The sequence below is a fragment of the Rhinolophus sinicus genome, chromosome 4 (genome assembly GCF_057876585.1).
Source record: "Rhinolophus sinicus isolate RSI-liver-muscle chromosome 4, RSI-T2T, whole genome shotgun sequence".
Taxonomy (NCBI): domain Eukaryota; kingdom Metazoa; phylum Chordata; class Mammalia; order Chiroptera; family Rhinolophidae; genus Rhinolophus; species Rhinolophus sinicus.
Genome location: NC_142504.1, coordinates 96,982,547 through 97,002,408, shown reverse-complemented (window position 1 = coordinate 97,002,408; position 19,862 = coordinate 96,982,547). Strand labels below are relative to the sequence as shown.

General features: G+C 40.3%; 1 protein-coding gene across 5 annotated transcripts in view; it reads left to right on the top strand.

Moving 5' to 3' along the window:
• HDHD2 (haloacid dehalogenase like hydrolase domain containing 2) overlaps positions 1–18,435 on the top strand; it is a 34,684-nt gene extending 16,249 nt beyond the window's left edge. For all 5 annotated transcript variants that reach the window (XM_088797977.1, XM_088797978.1, XM_088797979.1 and 2 more), the window contains 4 exons: positions 3,105–3,189; positions 10,931–11,147; positions 13,204–13,267; positions 17,509–18,435. In XM_088797977.1, the coding sequence (XP_088654103.1) occupies positions 3,105–3,189; positions 10,931–11,147; positions 13,204–13,267; positions 17,509–17,612 (470 nt within the window). In that variant the 3' untranslated portion in view covers positions 17,613–18,435. The remainder of the gene's footprint in view (positions 1–3,104; positions 3,190–10,930; positions 11,148–13,203; positions 13,268–17,508) is intronic.
• The last annotated feature ends 1,427 nt before the right edge of the window (positions 18,436–19,862 follow it).

Sequence of the window (19,862 nt, the reverse complement as noted above, 5' to 3'; positions counted from 1 at the left end):
CAAGATTTTAAGTGTAAGTGAAAAGACATACAAATATAAAAATCAAATTAGTTAATTAAAAGCTGTGTACTATTAATTTTGAATTGCAAATATCATTATCAGCTTCCTTGTTTTCTTAAAAAATACATATTTTCTAGATCTTCCATTGGAAAGGTCTATTGAAAGAAATAATGACGACCGATGGTTAGACTGTGGGGTCTACTACTGTTCCCTACTTGAGTTCCTTGGAGAAATGGCTGATTCCAAATGCGGCAAGCGTAGTACAAGATGAGTCTGGGATAGCTAACTGTGTTAGCACGGAAACGATTGAAGACTAATGAGATCATGTCTAAAGGACAGTGGGGCCAATTGGAAGGGATAATTTTAGCATCGAAAGGAATAATGATTGCAATGGATTGTAACACATCATATATATAGAAAGCCATGAGTCTAAAAACTCAGCCCCACAAAACTCATTGATCACTATTGGAAGTTGAAAATGGATAAATTAAAGGAGTAAAATAAGTATCTTGCCTTTCCTATTTGATCTATATTTTAGAGTAACCAAATATTTGACGAGGGTGAATTCTTTATGGAATTCCAGCTAGTAAATGAAAAAAGAATGGCAGAATTAGAAAAACTCCCTTAGGAAGCCCTAACGAAATAGGCACAACATTAGTAGGTTTTAAGCACATTAGGTGAAGGGCTGATGAAGAACTTCCCAATGGAGGAATCAGGCCGACACCACTTAAACCCATGAATCAATCTTAACATCACTGGAAGTAGAACAATCAGAATTTGTGTGCTTCTGTGGTGTGATATAATAGGAGATTTATAGCATTGCCTATGAAATAATCTTGCCTAAAATTGAATGTGAATCTAAGAAGCCTATAGATCTAATTACCAGCTTACAGGGAAAATAAAAGTAAAGGAACAAATAATATTATAAGCAATCAGCCAAATTCAGGCCTTTTCCAGGGTTAATGAGCTAGTTGCTCCAATAAGTGGAGAGGAGTGTGCTGTTATAGAATGAGACATAAGAGGTAACAGTCAAATGTACTGTAATGGACCTTGTTGGGTGCCAGTTATATATCAGAAGTGAAAAGATTTTGAGACATTTGGGGAAATTAAGTTGTGGACTAAATATTGAGTGATATTTAAGAATTATTAACTTTATTGGTACAATAATGTTAAAGTGGTTATTTTTTTTCAGTTAAAGATACATATTGAAATATGAAGGGGTGAAATGGCACAGTATCTGGGATTTGCTTTAAAAAAGACTTCAAAAAAATGTAGAAGATGGTAGATTAGGTTGGTGAAATGTTGATGGTTGCCAAAGCTGGGTAATGGGTACATCAGGGCTCATTATACTGGTCTTTCTACTTTTACATATGTCTGAAAATTTCCATGACAAAAAAAAACATGTGTTTGGGTAGCCCACAGAACTGCCGAGGAGAGCTGCAGTGTTAGTCTTAGGGGCTATGCAGCCAGGGACAGTGTGCAGTCATGCCGCAGAACCGACCAGGTGCCACTGACGTCCCTGCTGAACATTGAACCTCTGCAGCTTGACCTCAATGAAACTGGAGATTGGATGCTCCAGCTAGACTTCTGCCTCAGAATCTGAGGCTGCAGTAGTCACCTCTTTCAGAGGAGCTTCTTCCTGCTTCTTTGTGTGACGAGCTGACAGTTCAAAGCCTGGTGGGTGCTTCTAATTGGCAGAGCCGCTGTCTCGTGCCAGCACCCATAGCTGCAAGAGAGGCTGGAAAAGGAAGTATCTGGTGTGTTCAGCCTCTGATAAGAGGGATAGCTCTGCCTCTCACCATATCTTATAAGCTAGTGAATTTCCTAATTATCAGAATGGTATTCAGAAACACAAGCAAAAATAATGACAAATGTACTCTATGATCAATGTGTTTGTGTCTCTGAGTGAGCTGAAGTATTGCAAAACAATGTTTTAATCAGGTTTTTCTCTTTTGATTTTATTTGAAGACGGTTAAGATTCTAATTGTATCAGCAGTGAGCTGTAGTTGGGATATATAAGCAGAGTCCATGGTATGGAAGAAATCTTTGTCATTCAGTCCAGGACAGTACTTCTAATATCTTATACACATGAAACTACCCAAAGTAGATGGATTTTTGAAAGGAATAGAAATATCTTTGCTAGTGTTGAATATCTTTGCTGGTGGTAAATGGAACACAAAAGAGCACAAAAACTCCAACTTTGACTGTAGCCAACAATTTTATTTTCTTCCTTCAACAAACTTTAACCAATTCCTCCATATTCATGGCTGTTGATAAGGAGGAAATTGGAATTCTTGGGTACCTTACCTCCTCTTCCTGTTTCATCCCTTCACATTTTGGTAGAATCGAAATGAAACATGCTTAAAGGCAGGCAGTAAGAGAGGCAAAGAGAAACTGGCATACAGAGGATCTACAGAACCTTCAGTCAGACTTTTAATAACTGCTATGTGAATGTACTTGTCTGGTTGTCGTATCTGAAGTCCAGTTATCAGTTACCAAGGCCTTATAATATGCTTAAATTTTACGGTAATATTTGTGACACTAAAAGTAGATGAGGCATTATGTAGAAAATTGTAGGCATCTATAGTGCATTACATATTTATCATGAATGTGTTAACCTCAACTGTGTCAAATAGAGAGTCTAATTTCCTTTGCCTCTTAGATTTTCATTCTCTCATCAGTTGCTATTGATCTGACAGCTCATAGGGAACTCATGGCTATTCTTGTTGGTAATCAGTAAAGCTTTTTGAAGTTAGAAATTACTTGTTTGAGAACATGAGGTTCAATTCAGGTATTCCCGTTACTAAGTAGCTATAAAACCATGCAAAAGAAATATGCGAAAATACTAGGAGACCTTTTTCTTTTAAGTGTCTCTTAACACTATTTCCAAAGTACACTGGGCAGGGTGTTCTCTTAAACTTCAGATTATGGCTACAGCAAATATTTGTACTTGAGCGATGAAAACTAGTTTATTATAAATGTGACATTACTTTTACTTGTATTTTCAATATATATATGTGTGTGTGTGTGTGTGTGTGTGTGTGTGTGTGTGTATATATACATATATATGTGTGTGTATATATATATTTTTTTTTTATTCCCAGGAATACAAACAAGCGATCCTAATGCTGTGGTCATAGGATTGGCACCAGAACACTTTCATTATCAAATTCTGAATCAAGCATTCCGGTAAGTCTGTAGCTATTTATTTTTCTTCTGGTCATACACTCCCCTACTTCCCTTCTTGAGTCTTTGTCATGTAATGTTACATACATTGTAGTTTCTGGCCACCTATATTGTTTGTGAAGACAGACATTTTTAAGACCACTCTCAGATCAACATCAAATATTTATTACTGTCTTGCTTAGTTTTTTAAAAATGATCAATATGTTCAAATATGATCATTGGGGTTTTTCTGGTTTATAAAAATCAATATTCTGGAGCAGAAATTCATAATAAAATTCCAACTCTGAAAGCCAACAGCTTTATCTTTTATTGTCACTCCCATGATTCTCCATCGATTATGCTAATCTCTGACAGAAAACACCATCCAGGCTAATGCCAAAAGGAGTAAATGTGATTCTCCCTCCTGTTGAGAACTGGGGCTGTGGAAAGAAGTTGACACATTTGACCAGCTTTTCAGAGGAATTCAGTGAGTGAGACTGGTCGTCTTAGCGGGGATAGTGGCAGTCGGGATGAAGGAAACCATCCATCCATGGCTCGATGGATGACTGAGTTTGGGAGGTGAAGAAGGACAGGGAGTCAAGGAGGACGTCAGATTTCTCACCCGGGCACGTGTGACAGAGAACACTCCTTGTGTGGGGTTCAGGAGGTGGTAAGTTTAGGTTGGGGCTCTTTGGCTTGTGGAATATCTAAGTGGAGATATTCCAGTGGCTGTTGGTGGAAATTTGGGGGAAACACAAATAACACATAAAATGTTACAAATCTTCAGTTGTGTGTGCATTTTACTTTTATGAATTTTTTGCTGCTACTTCCAAAAGGAAGAGTGTGTACTGGTTCTCATATTCCCTGAGATAAATTGGATCGCAATTTACCTGCAAGTCTGCCAGTAAATGTGACTTTTTCCCTTGGACTTTTCATTTTTCATAGATTTTTCATTTTTCATCTTTTACTTCTTGTCAGATCACTAAACAGTATAATTTATCTTTCAATTTATGACAAGTTAAAGCAGTTCAAAATATAGGGATATATTGAACTAGCTTTAAACATTTTTTAAAAATAGCTTGATAAATTTTAGGTGTTTAACTGCAAGATGCTATGAAAACATCATTTTCTTACCAATACAAAGATCTGCAAGAATCATTCTAACTTACTTATGCTTGATGTAGATTTCGTTTCTTGATGTATATGTCCTAGAATCAGAATACTTGTGGGAAACTAAAACCCACTACAACGCTCACACATCCAGGCACAGTATTTGCTGTTGATCTTGAAAATGGGCTGTCCTCATGTACAATCTACATGGCCAGAAGAAGAAGAAGAAATAGCACCTTTTTTCCCTATACGCACATAAATTTTAGATCCTTGGTTAATGGGAACTGTGGCTACTTAATGTACTTAGTCATTGTGAGAGTTAGGCCTTTGTTTAAAAGGAACAAAGTCACTTTTTATAGTTGCTAAGTATCCATTTACTGTAGTTATTTCCTGGACGTTCACTGCTCTGCCACATTGCATGAAGATGTACTTGGGGGTATATGGTATTAAAATTTGTTTTGCTTCACCTACTTCAATTATTCTACTGTAACTTCTTGGGGGTTGGGGTGGGGGGTACATTATCTCACCTGCTCCTTAAGTAAGGCTTACAACTACACCAGCATCATTTTTCATTTGAAATAGAGAACCTGCTATAATTTTTTACTTCCGAATTTACCTCTGCTACCTTTTGTCCATTTCTTTAACCACAGAATTCAAGGAGAAGGTATTGATTGATTTTAGCTGGTAACTTGGGAAGGACATATCTAATAGGGCTCTGTCTTAGATGTATACTAGACTCAGGGTAATAAAAATGTATGTTGACATAATACTGACTTTGTAATTGCTCGGATGCTGCCTAATTAGTACACTTCCCTAACCATATTGATTTTTTTAAACACTACGTTTTAAAGCATTACAGTGCACTTATAGGTCAACTCTAATTTCACAAATGCACTTAACAGCTGGGTGGAGAGTTAACAGAAGGATTTTAGGTCCTGTCCTTCTTTGCATATTGATGTCTCCACAGAGACTCTGCCTTCCAACCAGTGACTACAGCTGTTTAGATTGTAAGTGGCAAATACAGACATCTCAAATGAACCACTGATTAGTGAAATTACTCTTCGGGTTGATAATGCGAATAAACATTGGATTTTAAACCCGTTGCATAGCTGCCTTGAATACCAGCTTCGGGGGCAGACTGCCCTCAGGCAGATGCATTAGCCTTCCGCATTACACTGCCTCTTATTTACTGTGTTTCAACTGAGTGGGTCCCCCAAAATGCATAGTACAATCTGGCTACGAATATGTCTTAAATGTCTGAATGAAATTGAGAACACCGAATTTTAAAGAGTTGATTTTAGAGAAGATTAGACATGATTTGGGGGGGTGGATTCTAAAAAACATTTAAATCCTGAGAGCCATTCATGGCTTTTTTCCTTTTACCTACTACTGAAAGATACAACACAACACAACACAAATCATTCCTATGCCTGTCAAGCAATTTAAGAAATACAAATTATCACACATTTGATGTCCCTTGCATATCCCTCCCCAATTTTATCACCCAAGACCCAAAAGTAATCAAGATTCTGAATTTTGTGTTCATTATTTTCATGCATATCTTTATACTGTAACACATCTGTAGATATCTCTAGACAGTCTATGGTATTATTTTGCATGGTTTTTGGGGTTTTTTTTGCATGTTTTATACTTTATCTCTCAATTTGCTGCTTCTCTAGTAATACTGTATGATTCATCAATATGAATATCCATAGCTCCAGTTCATTCATTTTCACAGCTGTAGTACTAGCTTGTAGCAAGGTCTTTTTTCCTCTTCTGACCTGAGTTAGAAACCCAAAGCTTGAGCATTTTAATAATGGACCAATTATAATTAAATTTAATGATTTTTATAAGAAGGAAGGCTACCTGGGCAAGCATCAAATTATCACTTAATAATTTGAACTTAGCATTAACAAGACTAAAAAAAGAAAATCTAAGCACAAAAGTAATATGTCTTCATTGTGGAAAATTTTACATGCTCAAAAAAGAAAAAGAATAAACAAAATTACCTATAATCCTTCTACCTAGTTATTTTGTTTCCACACACACATATATTTAGACAAAAGTGAGACTGTATATATACTGTATATATATACTATGTGATAATGTGCTTTTTAAAAAGCCAACAATATATTGTGCATGGTTTTCCATATTCATAAATATTCTTCTAAAATATGTTTGATTCCCACAGCATATATACCACTGTAAGAAATGCAGTAAGTTGTATAGCCATGTGTTTCCTATTGTTGGTTATTTCTAGGTTTTTGAAGTTAGTTTAAAAAAAAAAATCTGAGAATGTTTGTTAAGTAGTAATTGTATTTGTTCTTTAGGATTTTTTTCAGAATTATAATTGTTAAACCAAAGGAATTTGGGGGGAAAAACTGCACGGAATTGCCTAACCTAGGAAAAGTTCCAGTTTTTTCTATAAATTAAGAGCAACTGCTCTCCAGCTTCTAGAGATTAAAATGTCATTATCTCACAATTTTTGCATTTAAATGCAGAGGTGAAAGGCTACTTAATAATGTTTTGAAGCTTCAGAACAACTTAATTTTGAAGTTAATGACTTATTTCCTATAATTGTTACCAGGTACGAGAATCCTCCAAAAGTCTTAGAGATGTGCAGAAATTTTGTTTTTTGGGAGGAGATTCTTATCACCATAAATGGTTCCTGTTGAATGTTGGATTGCTTTTTTTTCTCCATCTCCTTAAGAAAACATTAAAAGTTAATTGCTCCAATATATTCGACTCCTTAGAAAGGGAAGAAGAGAAAGGGAGGAAAAAAAATCAACAATAATGGCCTCAGTTACTACTGCATTTGTACAGTAACTCTTGAATCCTTTCTAAGTACTCGTATTTAGAGCCCTGGGCCTGAGGAATTCCAGAACAGCATGGCAGCAGGGCTCAAACTAGAAATACTTCTGTGGGCTTTAGTTTGAAAGGGCTGACTGCTGTCGTCTTTTTAATTAAAGTGCAGACTATAAGAAATTGTTTAAGACTTAAGAACTTGAGTTATTTAAAGCATTCTATAAGTATATGCAAGAGAACAACTTTATATGCCAATTTGAAAATCACGGAATACAGAGTTGAGTTTAATATCAGTCATTAACTGCTCTAACTTTTTAATTTGGGGAGATTCTTATATGATCAAGGCAACATTTGCTACTCTAAACAAAAATTTCAGGTGAAGAGTCACATAAATATGTTACTAATTATTATTTTTTTAAATTGAAGCATAACATGCACAGTAAGGTACAATTTGTTAATGTACAATTCAATGAAATTTTACACATAGATACACCTGTGTAACACACACTCTAATCAAGACCTAGAACGTTTCCAGCACCCTGGAAGGCTTCCTATCTTAGTCAATACCACACCTGCCTGAAGGCTACCATTCACTGCCCTGAACTGCCCGTTCTTGGTCTTCATATGAATGAAATCATACGATTGTAGTGTTTTTTGTCTGTTCTTGAGATTTATCTGAGTTGTTACATGTCACAGTACTTTAGTTTTGTTTTCTTTATCTTTGTTGTTGTGTAATAGTCTATTGTATGAATATTCCACAATTTACTTGTTTATTCTACTGGTAATGGGCATTTGGATTGTTTCCAGTTTTGGCTCTTAGGAATAATGCTGCTATGAACATTCTTTTTCATGTCTTTTGGGGGACATACGAGTATGTGCTCATTTCTCTTGGGTCTGTATCTGGAAGTGAAATTACTGGATAATAGGATAAGTACTTGTTTAGCTTTAGTAAATATTGCTAAACAATTTTCTAAAGTAATTGTATAATAGCAAGTCGTACATTCCCACTGGCTATGCATGAGTTTCAGTTGCTCCACACTCCTCCAGTCTCTGGCCAGTCTGATTTGGTGTGGATAATGATTTCTTAGTGAGTTTCAGTTGGTATTTCCCTGATGAGTAATGTGTTGAAACCTTTTCATATACCCGTTGGCCATTGCGTAACTTCTTTTGCCATGTGCCTATTCAAATCTTTGACCTTTTCTGATTGGGTTGTATTTTTCTTAATTGATTTGTAGGAACTTGTTTTGTGTTATGTATACAAGTTTTTGGTTGGAAATATGTTCTCTGCACTATCTTATCCTCTGTGGTTTGCCTTTTCACTCTCTTAATAATATGAGAACATGAAGTTTTTAATTTTGATGGAGTCCAGTTTGTCAAAATGTCAGTTATGCTAGGATTGAAAAGCCCTGATCTAGTTCAACCCCTTCGTAGATAAGAAACCTATGCCCACAAAATGTGATTTGCTGTCACCTATTCTAAGTAGTGTAGATACTACATTTTGGACCAGAAATGCTTGGAAGATAGGATGGGCAATGCAATCTAGTATATACTTTGTAGGATGTTTAGCAGCATCCCTGACTGCCACCCACTGGATGCCAGTAGAACCCATCTTCCCCCAGTTGTGACAGCCAAAAAGGTCTTCAGACATTGCCAAATGTCCCCTGGGGAGCAGAGCTGTCCCCAGTTGAGAACCACTGAACTAGATGTCTGCCTAAGATGTTTATATTATGGCCCGGGTCCCTCACTAGGATTTTTCAGTTTTTTCCTTTGCCTCCATGGAGTTTGCGGCCAGAGATTTTTGCATTGGGCCTTCTTTGCACCTTTCTTCCTGGCTTCTTGCACCTCAATGGGCTTATCGTTCGATATAGACCGAAAATTTTCAGATTTCTTTCTGATACATAATTTCTGGTGACAAAAACAACCAATCCTTTGTTCCTCTGTCTTATAAGTGTAAAAACACTCCCAAGTAATGGGGTGTCTGTTTTTGATATTTCTAAAATGTTTAACTATGAAAGATCTTTTAACCTGTGCCCTAGAAAACGTTTAGCTTTCAGTCCATCCTCACTATGCCATGGCTCTTCAAAGACTCAGTAAAGCTTACGCTGTGCAGAGAAGGATAGAAGCAGGAACCACCTTCCTGAGACATGCCTATCTTTTCCAGCCTCATGTAGCACTAGTTCCCATTTAGAGAAATGTAGAGGAACCCACAGTTTCAGCCCTTCCAGGGAAGGCACTAAAGTACTGCCTGGGAATTAAGTACACCCATCAATCAAACTGATAAGTCTTATCCCCAGTTAATACATAATAAAATATTAACAAAGCCAAATCAAATGAGTTTTTAGTTTAGCTGTATAAGTGGAAAGCAATTTTGAGGTCTGTTGCATAAAGAATTCCAGTTCCGTGGTAGAGTAGCAAATAAATGGGATTGGGGGCGGGTGACAAGGGGGGGATAGATAAATCACCCATTATTATCTCATTGCTATCAGCTGTGGTTCTTTAAGGCCGGCATAGTGGCTTTACCAGGTTTCCTAACAGTTGGATTTTAAGCTCTGCTTTAAGAAATAAATTTGTGTTAATATTAGGGAATAAATTTGAAAGATCTGTCCTGTGCTGTGAGCAATGTGTAGTAACTAACAGTAAGGCCCTGTAATAGTCCAGTATTGGTTTTTACTTAATAAAATATTTAATCATAAATGTCTGAATTCTGCATCTCCCACAGGAAGGCATTTCCATGCCCACCGACAAGAATAATTTAGCAGTTTCATAGTTGAGCGCTTAATTACTCATAATTGTGAAGGGTAAGATGTGATGAATTCTTCCTCGATGGATATACTAAATATTTTAACTAAGTAGATGGCTTAAAGTAAATTAAGCTAGTGAGATCATTTATTACCTTGGTTAAAAGCAGTTTAAGAAATCTTATCATGTCCCACATTCCATTAGATGGTAAAATGTGTGTGACTGTTTCTGCTGTGTGACTACAGGCTGCACTGTTGGGATGGATGGCAGATTGTTTTTTTGGGTGGGGGGTTGGGAGGCGAGTATTAAAAAGTTGGTGGGGTTTTTTGGATTCGTTTGTTAGGTTTCTCCTGAGTCCCTAATGAGGATCCTTAGCTACATGTAGAATTTGGTTATCAAATGAATGGAGATACACTTTGGGCCCTTTTGTGTGGTATGAGAATAGTTGTCCTGTATCAGGACAAAGAGAGATTTGGCAGTAAAGGCTCTTCCCTAAAGCTTGTTGGTGTGCTCTGATTCAGGGAAGATGGCCTCACTTGCAAGTAATATCAAGCAGTCAAAACGTAGAATGATGAGGTAAAGATACAAGCAGAAGGTATTTGTGAAATGCTCTCTTAAATTTCTGAATTAGAAAGACACATACGTTTTGGCATAGAGGAAACAGGAAATCAGGTATTTTAGGAGTTAGCTGAATATGTCACTGCAGCAACAGTTGTGTCATATTGTAAAGGGCTCAGGAGCCTCCTGCTTCCATTAGGGAAGCTTGAAACAACTTATCTCATTAAGTTAAGCTTCTTCCCTTGAGTATCTTATTTAGCTTTACTTCTCTTAATTCTCGTTCCCTGGTGATTTGGGCAAAGTGTCTGAAACCACTAAAGGTAAAAGGTTGAAGCAATCCCAAATTTAATAATCTATCACCTTTCTTTAGTGTATCTGAGTGTAATTCCCAGCAGTTCTTAGTGAATTCATTAGAAGACAGCAAGTCATTAAAAGTTAATAAGAAACTATTTGTTTCTGTGGGTGTGAAGAAAACCACTTTGTAAGTCTGACATTCTTTCCTAGTCATAAAAGCCTTGCGTTTAGCCTGTTTCCATTTTCTCTGTCTCTCTAGGTTACTCCTGGATGGGGCGCCTCTGATAGCAATCCACAAAGCCAGGTATTACAAGAGGAAAGATGGCTTAGCCCTGGGGCCTGGCCCATTTGTGACTGCCCTGGAGTACGCCACAGACACCAAAGCCACAGTAGTGGGCAAACCAGAGAAAACATTCTTTTTGGAAGCACTGCGGGGCGTTGGTTGTGAACCTGAGGAGGCCATCATGATAGGAGACGTAAGTAGAAGAGCCCAGAAAATGCCCTGAGTTCACCTGTCATGCTGGGAAGATCCAGCTTTGAAGCACAGCTTGGAAATACAAGCAGACTCTGCTATTGATATCAGATGGTACTAAGTGGCCGCCTATAAAACAGGCTTTCCAGTAGATGTTTAGTGATATTCTTCTAAAGAACCGAAATTTTTATTATTTCTGACATTCTTCATAGTGTGATGAGATATATATATATAATTCAAAAGGCCATTAAATGCAAGTCAGTTAAATGCTTTATATATATATTATGTCTTTTTGAAGAAAACCTCTACACAAATTTAGGTTTTTTGAATATTATGCAGGAACAACCTATACCTAAAGAATTCTACCATTGTTGATTTTGTTTCTTAGTATATGCTTTATGGAAGAACTCCCCAATCAGTATGCCACAAATACCTAAACATACCGATTGCCTCGGCCCGTTGAATGGCAGAGCTGAACCTGGACGATTGGAGGCTCTAGCTGGTGTCCTCTGGCCATGAGCACCTTGTTAATTCACCCTAGTGTACCGGGAAACCATTGTCTACGTGTGCTGTGAGGGAGGAAGAGCTACAAAGCACACTGCCTTGTAGGTGGGAAGTAGGTGGCAAGGATTATATTTCAATTTTAAATGATAGCATGTTAGGCTGGAAGGGACCATCGAAATTGTCTGGTCCAAACCGCCTCGTTTTATGACTGAGAAATTGAAGTCCAGAGGTAAGTCTCCATGCCTGAATTCCCTTAGCTAGTTAGTGGTACAGCTGGAAGTAGAACTTGAGGCTCTGGACTCCCTCCAAAACAAACTATAAATCTCTTGCTTTCTTAATGTGTGAGGATGCAGATATATCACAGTCTGCCTGATTTTCTTTCACATCTCTATTTGTTCACATAAAACCAAATAGGATAATCATTGAACTTGATACTGTTTTGAGAAACCATCTTTTCAGTCATATCTATTCCTCTGGGAAAGCCTTTAGCTAACTTTCCTAGGCAAGTGTATGTTTGAAGAAGTGGTTATCTGAGCCTGGAGACTTCCGAGTTCTTTATCATGGAGATACTGGTGTTGGGACAGGGTGGACATGCGAGAGCAGCTTTGTGCAGGGCTGTTATTCAAGACATTGGCAGTTTTCTTCTCTCCCTCTCCTTGTCCACTTGTCCCCACCTCCCTCCTTCCTTCTCTTCCTCTTCCTCATCTCCACTGCTTCAACAGGGCAAGTTTTAGGTGCAACAGAAAAGTTTTTAAGACTTCGAATGAAGACTTTGACAAAGTAAACTCGTTTCCTAGGGCTGCTGTTGAATAATATTAAAGATTTTAATGGAAAAAAATTTTTTGTTCAGGCATGGTCTGAATGAATCCTGCCCGTAGACATGAGATAGCAGGGTTGACTTTCTTTTTTATGTTTCCCCCAGTCCTTGGGTTTGTTTTACCTTGCGTTTCTTATCACAATCAACCAAGCACATGCATCCCTATCCTGAGTAAGAACCGGAAAGAGGAGCTTCCTTTCCTAACTGATCTGTTATTCCCAAGTGGGAAGCGAAAGTCAGTCCCAGAATCCGTTGAAGCCTCGTGATTTGACTTGATTCCACCTGTTCGGGACGAATGGATGGAAAGGAAGGATAATACCCTACACGGGCGGCAGGAGCGCTGTCATCTGAATATAGTTCATTCACTGTCTGCAGTTGGGTCCTTCACCTTAAAAGCTGCCAAATGAATAGGATGCTTCCCCCCACCCCCCATGATCTGTTTGAAGAGGAGATCAGTGTACATGGGGCAAAAATGAAGACTGCTCTTTATGCTTGGTTATTAGATTACTACTCGGTGGTCCACCCTCCACCTCTGCGACACTCCCCTTTCAGGTGCTATGCTTTGTTAAACTAGTACCTGTGGATTTCCCCTTTGTACACCTTCCTCTCTTTCATTTTAAGAAAAAAAACGTGGGGTTGCCGTTGGCCATCCCAGCCTAATAAGTCAGATCAGTTGGTAAGGTTTTGTTGGCAAGTTAACGGAAGACTCTGGCCTGAATGCTCTCGTTTGCTTTTCTAGGATTGCAGGGATGACGTTGCAGGAGCTCAGAAGGTCGGCATGCTGGGCATCTTAGTAAAAACTGGTGCGTACCTTCTGGATGAGCCTTCTCTAAAACGGGACGGTAGGATACACAGTTACTTAAAGAAAGTCTTTGTGGGAATGGCAAAGCCTCCTGCACACTTTCATTCTCTTTCTGTCACCAAATAAAAATAAAATGGTCTTAAGATGACAGGGGAAAGGACAGCGTGGGCGGGCACATGCTGTGCCATACTAGGAAGATCAGAGTTCAGAGGTGTTTTCATGCTTCCCCAGAGATGACCGTACACAGTGGACAGTTATCATTTGTGTGATTTGCGGGATGTACAGATTACCACATTGAAGGGGACCAAAGACCAGTGATCGTAGTGCTCTATAAAAGGAGCTTTTGTTTTCGTGCCAGCTAGAAGATGATGAAGTCCCGACTCTTTAGGAACTGGCCAGCTAAGTGACCTAATGCTGTGTGTTAATGTTTGCATTTTTTTAAAAAACACACACACAAAAAACTTCTTTCTTATCTTTCCACTTTCTTTTTCTTGATATTTCCTGTACCCAAATTAGGTAAACTCTGCATAGTTCCTCGGGTGCATTTAAGGAAAAGCAAGGAGCTTATCGGGAAGCACTCAGCTAACACAGTACTTGGCTCCAGTGGACTGATTTCAGTGTCCTCGTCCCTGGCCTCACTCTGCGCTGACCAGCTGTGCAAGACTCTGGCCAAGGCCCTTCCCCTCTTGGGACCCTTTAAGAGTGTGGGGTTGGACTGGTCCCCTCTAGCTCTCACAGTGCATGACTTCGTATGGTTTTCTTATATGGAGTATGGTTTATACGGTCATTGCAGGATAAGAAAAGAACAGGCATGAGAGCTATGTGTAGGGTTGAATCGTTTTGCATTGGGAACTTAATGAGCCTTTTCAGATACAATGGCAAGCCCCCCACCACGCCCTGCCCTCAGATGGCACCTGTTGAACTTACAAGTCTTTTCCAAGGACTGTCACGGGCTCTTATAAATCAAATGGCAGATAAATGGCGCCACAGATGTTTCTGTGAGCTCATTTGCCTGGTTTCATATAATGGTAATGAAACTAATAGGCTGCTCATAAAAGATTGAAACGTAAAGTCACAGAAAAGCTGCCACTTGGCAATTTTTTAGAAAAAGTACATTTACTCATGACTGTGACATTTGTTCAAGAAAGTGTGGTTGCATAAAGACTTTGGAATTTAAAAATAAATAGAAATAAGAAAACGTGGCTGCAGCTACAATTGAATAAGTGTCTGGCAAGGCCCTGTGTGAACAAAGAGTGGCAACAGTCTCCTCGAGCCTGGGGCTTGGGGGGAACCATTGGAGCCTTGCAGATGGTGACACCAGTCACTCTAGAATTAACAGTGTCATTTTTCACACTCTGCCAAAACAATGGACACCTTCCGGGAGCATTACTGCTCTTTGAGGTAAACAAAACAGAGGAACTAGAAGCAAAAGTCAGAAAAACAAGCCACCCTCCTTATCCTTCCCTGTATCTTAATTTTCAGATTCCTGCCATTCACCATTTTATTTTCATCATTGAGGAAATAAATCCTCAGTTAACTATTTTTCCTCTTGTGTATTATGCTCACGAATATTTCCTTCCTTTGGCTCCCATGTTAAGGATTTAAGTTTCACCCTGTTGGTAGCACCCTGTTCTTAGCACCCTGTTCTTTGCCTCTATAACATTTATAAGTTTGTAATTATGTATTTATTTATGCCAGTGTCTTGTAGGCCCAGCTCCCCTGGCTGGTCTCCACTGGCTCTGCCTTCTTTCCTGACTGGCAGGTGGTTGTGACCAGCCTATCACAGAAGCATCCCGGTAGTCTTAGAGAAGCCAGCAGCATAACACAACCAGATCTACAATGTAGAACTTATAAAGCAGCTAAGCCCAACTTATGAAAACAGGCCCATTTGTACTATTCATCTCTGGTCAGAAAGAATCCCAAGTAAGCCCACTGTTCTGAAAGCACCAGAAGGGCTGCAGCACTATGAATTTGAATTCAGTACATTTGAACTATTTGCTAGGTTTCCCAGTGTTGAAAATTACCGTAACGATTTTAACTTATTCAGTAAGAAGTGTTTCTGGTGGACAGTCTTGAGCCACTTTGTTTCTCAAGGAGTGACACAAGGTTGGTGCAAAAGTAGTTGTGGTTTAAAGGTTAAAAATAATTGCAAAAACCGCAATTACTTTTGCACCAACCGAATACATTTGCTTGATGACTCGTTAATGAAGATTTTTGACTAGTCCTAACCAGAATGTATTTCTGTTCAGCATGTAAAACAGTCACCCAGAGAAGATAGGCTCTCTCTTTATGTAATGTCATCAATGTGGGTCTCCTGTATCCTCCCTCCATTCATCGTTCATCCATGCAGGAAAGCACAGATCACCACAGCGAGTGAGCCAGGCATGAGTAATGGTGGCCTGCTTCATTCATTCAGCCAACATTATTGAGCACCTGCTGTATGCCAGACACAACGCGCGGTGCTAGAACTGTCATACTATACTATCACATAATGGAAGCCACTGTGTTCATTTGTACCTTGTGGGGACCCCACTTGCTGGGCCAGATTAAGCAAAAGCATTCTGCAAGCCCTTTATCAACATGGCTAAGAAACTTGACTTTCACATATTTGCCCTTAGACCACTGGATCCAGGGAGTAGGTGGTAGAGCAATAGTTAGCCGTTAGCTTACCTTCTTGCAAAGGAGTTTATACTTAATGGGGTTTGAGAAAACACTGACAGTTTGCCATGTGGACCTAACTGGGTAGTTGCCTTGAAGACACATTCATTACTTTTGCTTATTTGATGCTGGAGGGAATTCCGCCTAGTAAGACAAGACAGGAAGCTTCTTTACCACCACAGTGCAAAGGTGTGGAACAGGGTTGGCAGGCTTGTTGTTTGCTGGGCAAAACCTCTTAAAGTGGTAGTTGTAGCAAACGGAAGGAGTGGTAGAAACCGGTGGGTCTTTTGTTGGGGGAGCTGCATGTAGGCAAAGAATACTGGAAAATGCAGAAGACTAAATAGCAGAGATCACAGAAAAAGAGATGAGAGAGCAGGGAGAAAGAAGGAAGTGCAGGGGCAGCCTGGGTGGCTACAGGGCGGGTGGCCTTGTTCTCCAAGCCCTCAGCTGAGCAGCTTCTGCTTTCCTCCCTCGGTTCCTCCCTCCCATTCTTAAAATAAACTGTGCAGCGCGCTGGGAGTACAGTGAGGAATATGACAGGCCTACTCCATACTCTCAGGGAACTTACAGTCTCAGGTGTGAGACAGACATTAAACAAATAAATATATAATTACAACTTGTTATAAATGTTATAGAGGCAAAGAACAGGGTGCTAAGAGAGATTACAATAGAGGGGGTCTCATTTGGATGGGAACGTGGAGTCTGAGCTGAAGCATGAGGGAGGCAGTCAGGTGAGAAGAATGTTCCAGGCCAAGGGGAATAGCAGGTGTGAAGGTCTTCAGAAGAGCCAGGTCCAGCCTAGGACTGTGGCCTGGTGAAAGGAGCCCATGCTAGGATGAGGGCTGCTGGGGCCCAATGTCAAAGGGCCTTGTAGGCAACAATAGAGATTTGTGGTTCTTTCTGAAGGGCACTGGGGCCCAGTAAGGATGTTTAAATAGGGGCTGTGCACCATCTGATTTCCATTTGCATAAAAGCTCTCTGACCACCCACCTTGTGGAATGGTTCCTCTGTGTTGGGGTGTTCTGTTGTGTGTCTTGAATTCCAGAGTCTGGGGAGAGTTGGGCGTATCTTGCCCCTGGTGCCCTGCTGTGCATGCGGCCTGGCCCGGGCCTGTGAGCAGCCATCACTCTCTCCGTCCCCACCCCCAAGCATTCTGATTGGCCAGACTTACAGGGTCCCTGCTTGGCAGCAGTACCATCAGGAGACACAAGGCCTCTCCCCTGTGGCTTCTGGGCTTCCATTTCAAAGCATTGATTTAATCACCATTCCTATCTTGAGGGCTAGTGGGGGAAGAAAGGAATTCCATCAGCTGTGGAGATTGGAAGGCAACCTGAGCTGTCAGGTGACCCAGTACCCCTGATTGTCCATTGTGAAAGGCCAGAGGGCCTGGGGAAATGCTCGGTGCGCTGTGTCTCTGAATGTCTCCTTGCATCCTGAAGCCTCAGTCAGAGGGGCTTTGGGAGACGTGCAGCTCCGATTCTCTAGCAGTTGTAAGGGTGGTTCTGTGCTGGCCCCGGTGCTCCAGGGTGTGATGACTGGCGTTCTAGCAGTAGCTTGTGTTCACTGGCTTTACTTTCATTTCAGGGAAATACCGTGCAGCAGATGAAGACAAAATTAATCCCCCTCCTTACTTAACTTGTGAGAGTTTCCCTCATGCTGTGGAGCACATTGTGCAGCATCTACTGTGAACCATTATGTGAAGAGAAGCAACTCGAAACGCAGCTTTTTGTCGTCTGGAATGAATCCCTCACCAACCCAGCGCCAGCACAGGCAGACACACCCCTCAGCGCCATCACCGTCAACCCTCTTTTATTGTGCGGTAGTTAGAAGGAAAGGGATTGAATTGCAGCCAGCCACTAAACCGGGCTTATCTCTTTTGTTTTATTTTGTAAAAGAAAATGAGACCCAAAGAAAGGGAAAGCTAGATTTTACGCCATTCCTTTTAAAATATTCATCAGGCGAGGCAGGGCTAGGAGGGAGACTGTCCTTCCAGGGTTCATGTTCTCTGCTGTCTCCTCACTGGTCAATTGGGGGCCGGGGGATTCAGGTTATGAATAAAGTTGAAGGGTGTTTTTTAAATTATCAAGGAATACATTGAAAGATGCATTAGGCTGTAGTATTAATATGGAGTTCAACTGTGAGACCCGTCAGAAGTGCCAAGGGGAGTCCATGTCAGAAGAAGCAAAATACATTGTCCTTCAGCCCAAGTGATGGAGTGAATCTGCTCTAACGGATGTGGAAAACTAGATTATCTGCTGTGTTACTCCCAGCACGGGTGACTTCTTTTTCTCTTCATTAGCCAGAGACGACTAATTTAAATTTAGAAACTGATTTTAATTTAATATTTCCATTAATAACCTATTCATTGCAGATACTTATTATACTGTGTAACAGTTGTTTTGGAAATTTTATGTAAAATTAAAACTATCAGTATTTTACAGATGTTTTAATTAGACATTGTTATTAACAGGAACAGTGCAGAAACTAAAATCAAGCCTTTAATGTCTTATAGTCCATGCGTTTTTGAAGTTAGTGTCCACCAGGGTCCTATTAACTGTACATTTGCAAGATTTCATTATTTTTGCCTCTGACACTATGGGAAAAATCTTTTAGAAGCTATTGGGACAGATTCAGGCTTTTATGTACTTGGTTACTACAGCTGTGAAATGAAATCTCGTCTGGTAGCATGGATTATTCTTCTCGTGTTAAACCCACCCAAATGAAGGGGCCTAAGTAGGTAATGATTTTCCTCGTGCATTTGCATCCCGTGATCATCCTGGGCCTTTGCAGTTGTGTTCCAGGGCTCCTGGGCATTGAATTATTAGCGTGTAATTGTACCTCATTGTAGTGTTCACCTGATTGAAGCACTTGCTGACGTTAATGAGCCTGGGTTCTGATGCTTGTTTAGAGATCAGCGTGGTCTGGGATGGGAGGGAGCAAAGCTAACACATAGTCGCTTCTCTCCTTCTGGTCATTTGGTGAGCACTCTGTTCTTGTTTTTGCAGATGCCCCAACTTAGTACTTCAGCATCCTAGCTCGCAAAAGATAGATGTCTCAGGACCAGCACCCCAGATGAGAAGATGAGTGGAGTGGCAGAGAGCACAGATTTGGGAGCCGGGCCAGCACTTGACTAGGTCTGTGACTCCGGGAATGGCACCTGGCTTTTCATGCCTCCTTTCCCTTATCTATAAAGTGGAGATAACATAGTGCCCACCCCATAGGCTTGTTGTGAGAGTTAAATGCATGATGCATATATTGAGTCTTAGCATAGCATCAGGCACATGCTATGTACTGTGCGTTTGCAGCGACGATGGTGCAGGTGTAGCAGGAGTGTCAGCATTTAACACTCTGAAAAGGTTGGTAGAATCCATCTGTACAGTCAGTTCGATGAGGAAAGCCTTCCTGAGGATTAAAAAAGGGGGGGCACATTCTACTGCGTTTAAACTCCCTCCGGGCAAGGCTGCACAGAGAGAGGAGCTCAGCACACAGGTATGGAGCGCTGCTGGGGCCTAATGTGTGGGCCTCATTCAACATCAGCTTGTGACCTGTGTGCCTCGGTCAGTGATTCTTTGCTTGCTAATTGCTCTGTGCTAAGTGTCGGGCTAGGAAATAATGGAACTTGTAAGAAAAGGATTTTGCCTTGAGGACCCTTACTAGTTGAGTTGAGTACCCTTTCCCTCCTCTGTGACGTGAGCCTCACTGCAGGATGGAGTGAGGCGTTCCCTCCCTCAAGCCCACGTAACACTTGCTAGACTCCACTTAGGTCTTCACGTGTATCTTTTCCCCACCAGACAGGACTGTGTCTCATTTTTTTAAAATATCTGCTGCAATGCAGATAGGCTCTCAGATGGTTACTGAAGCAGTAAAAACTAGCTGTAAATATTATAGGAATTGAACGCCAGAAGGCATAGCTGTGGGAAGGGAGGAGAAAACAAGAT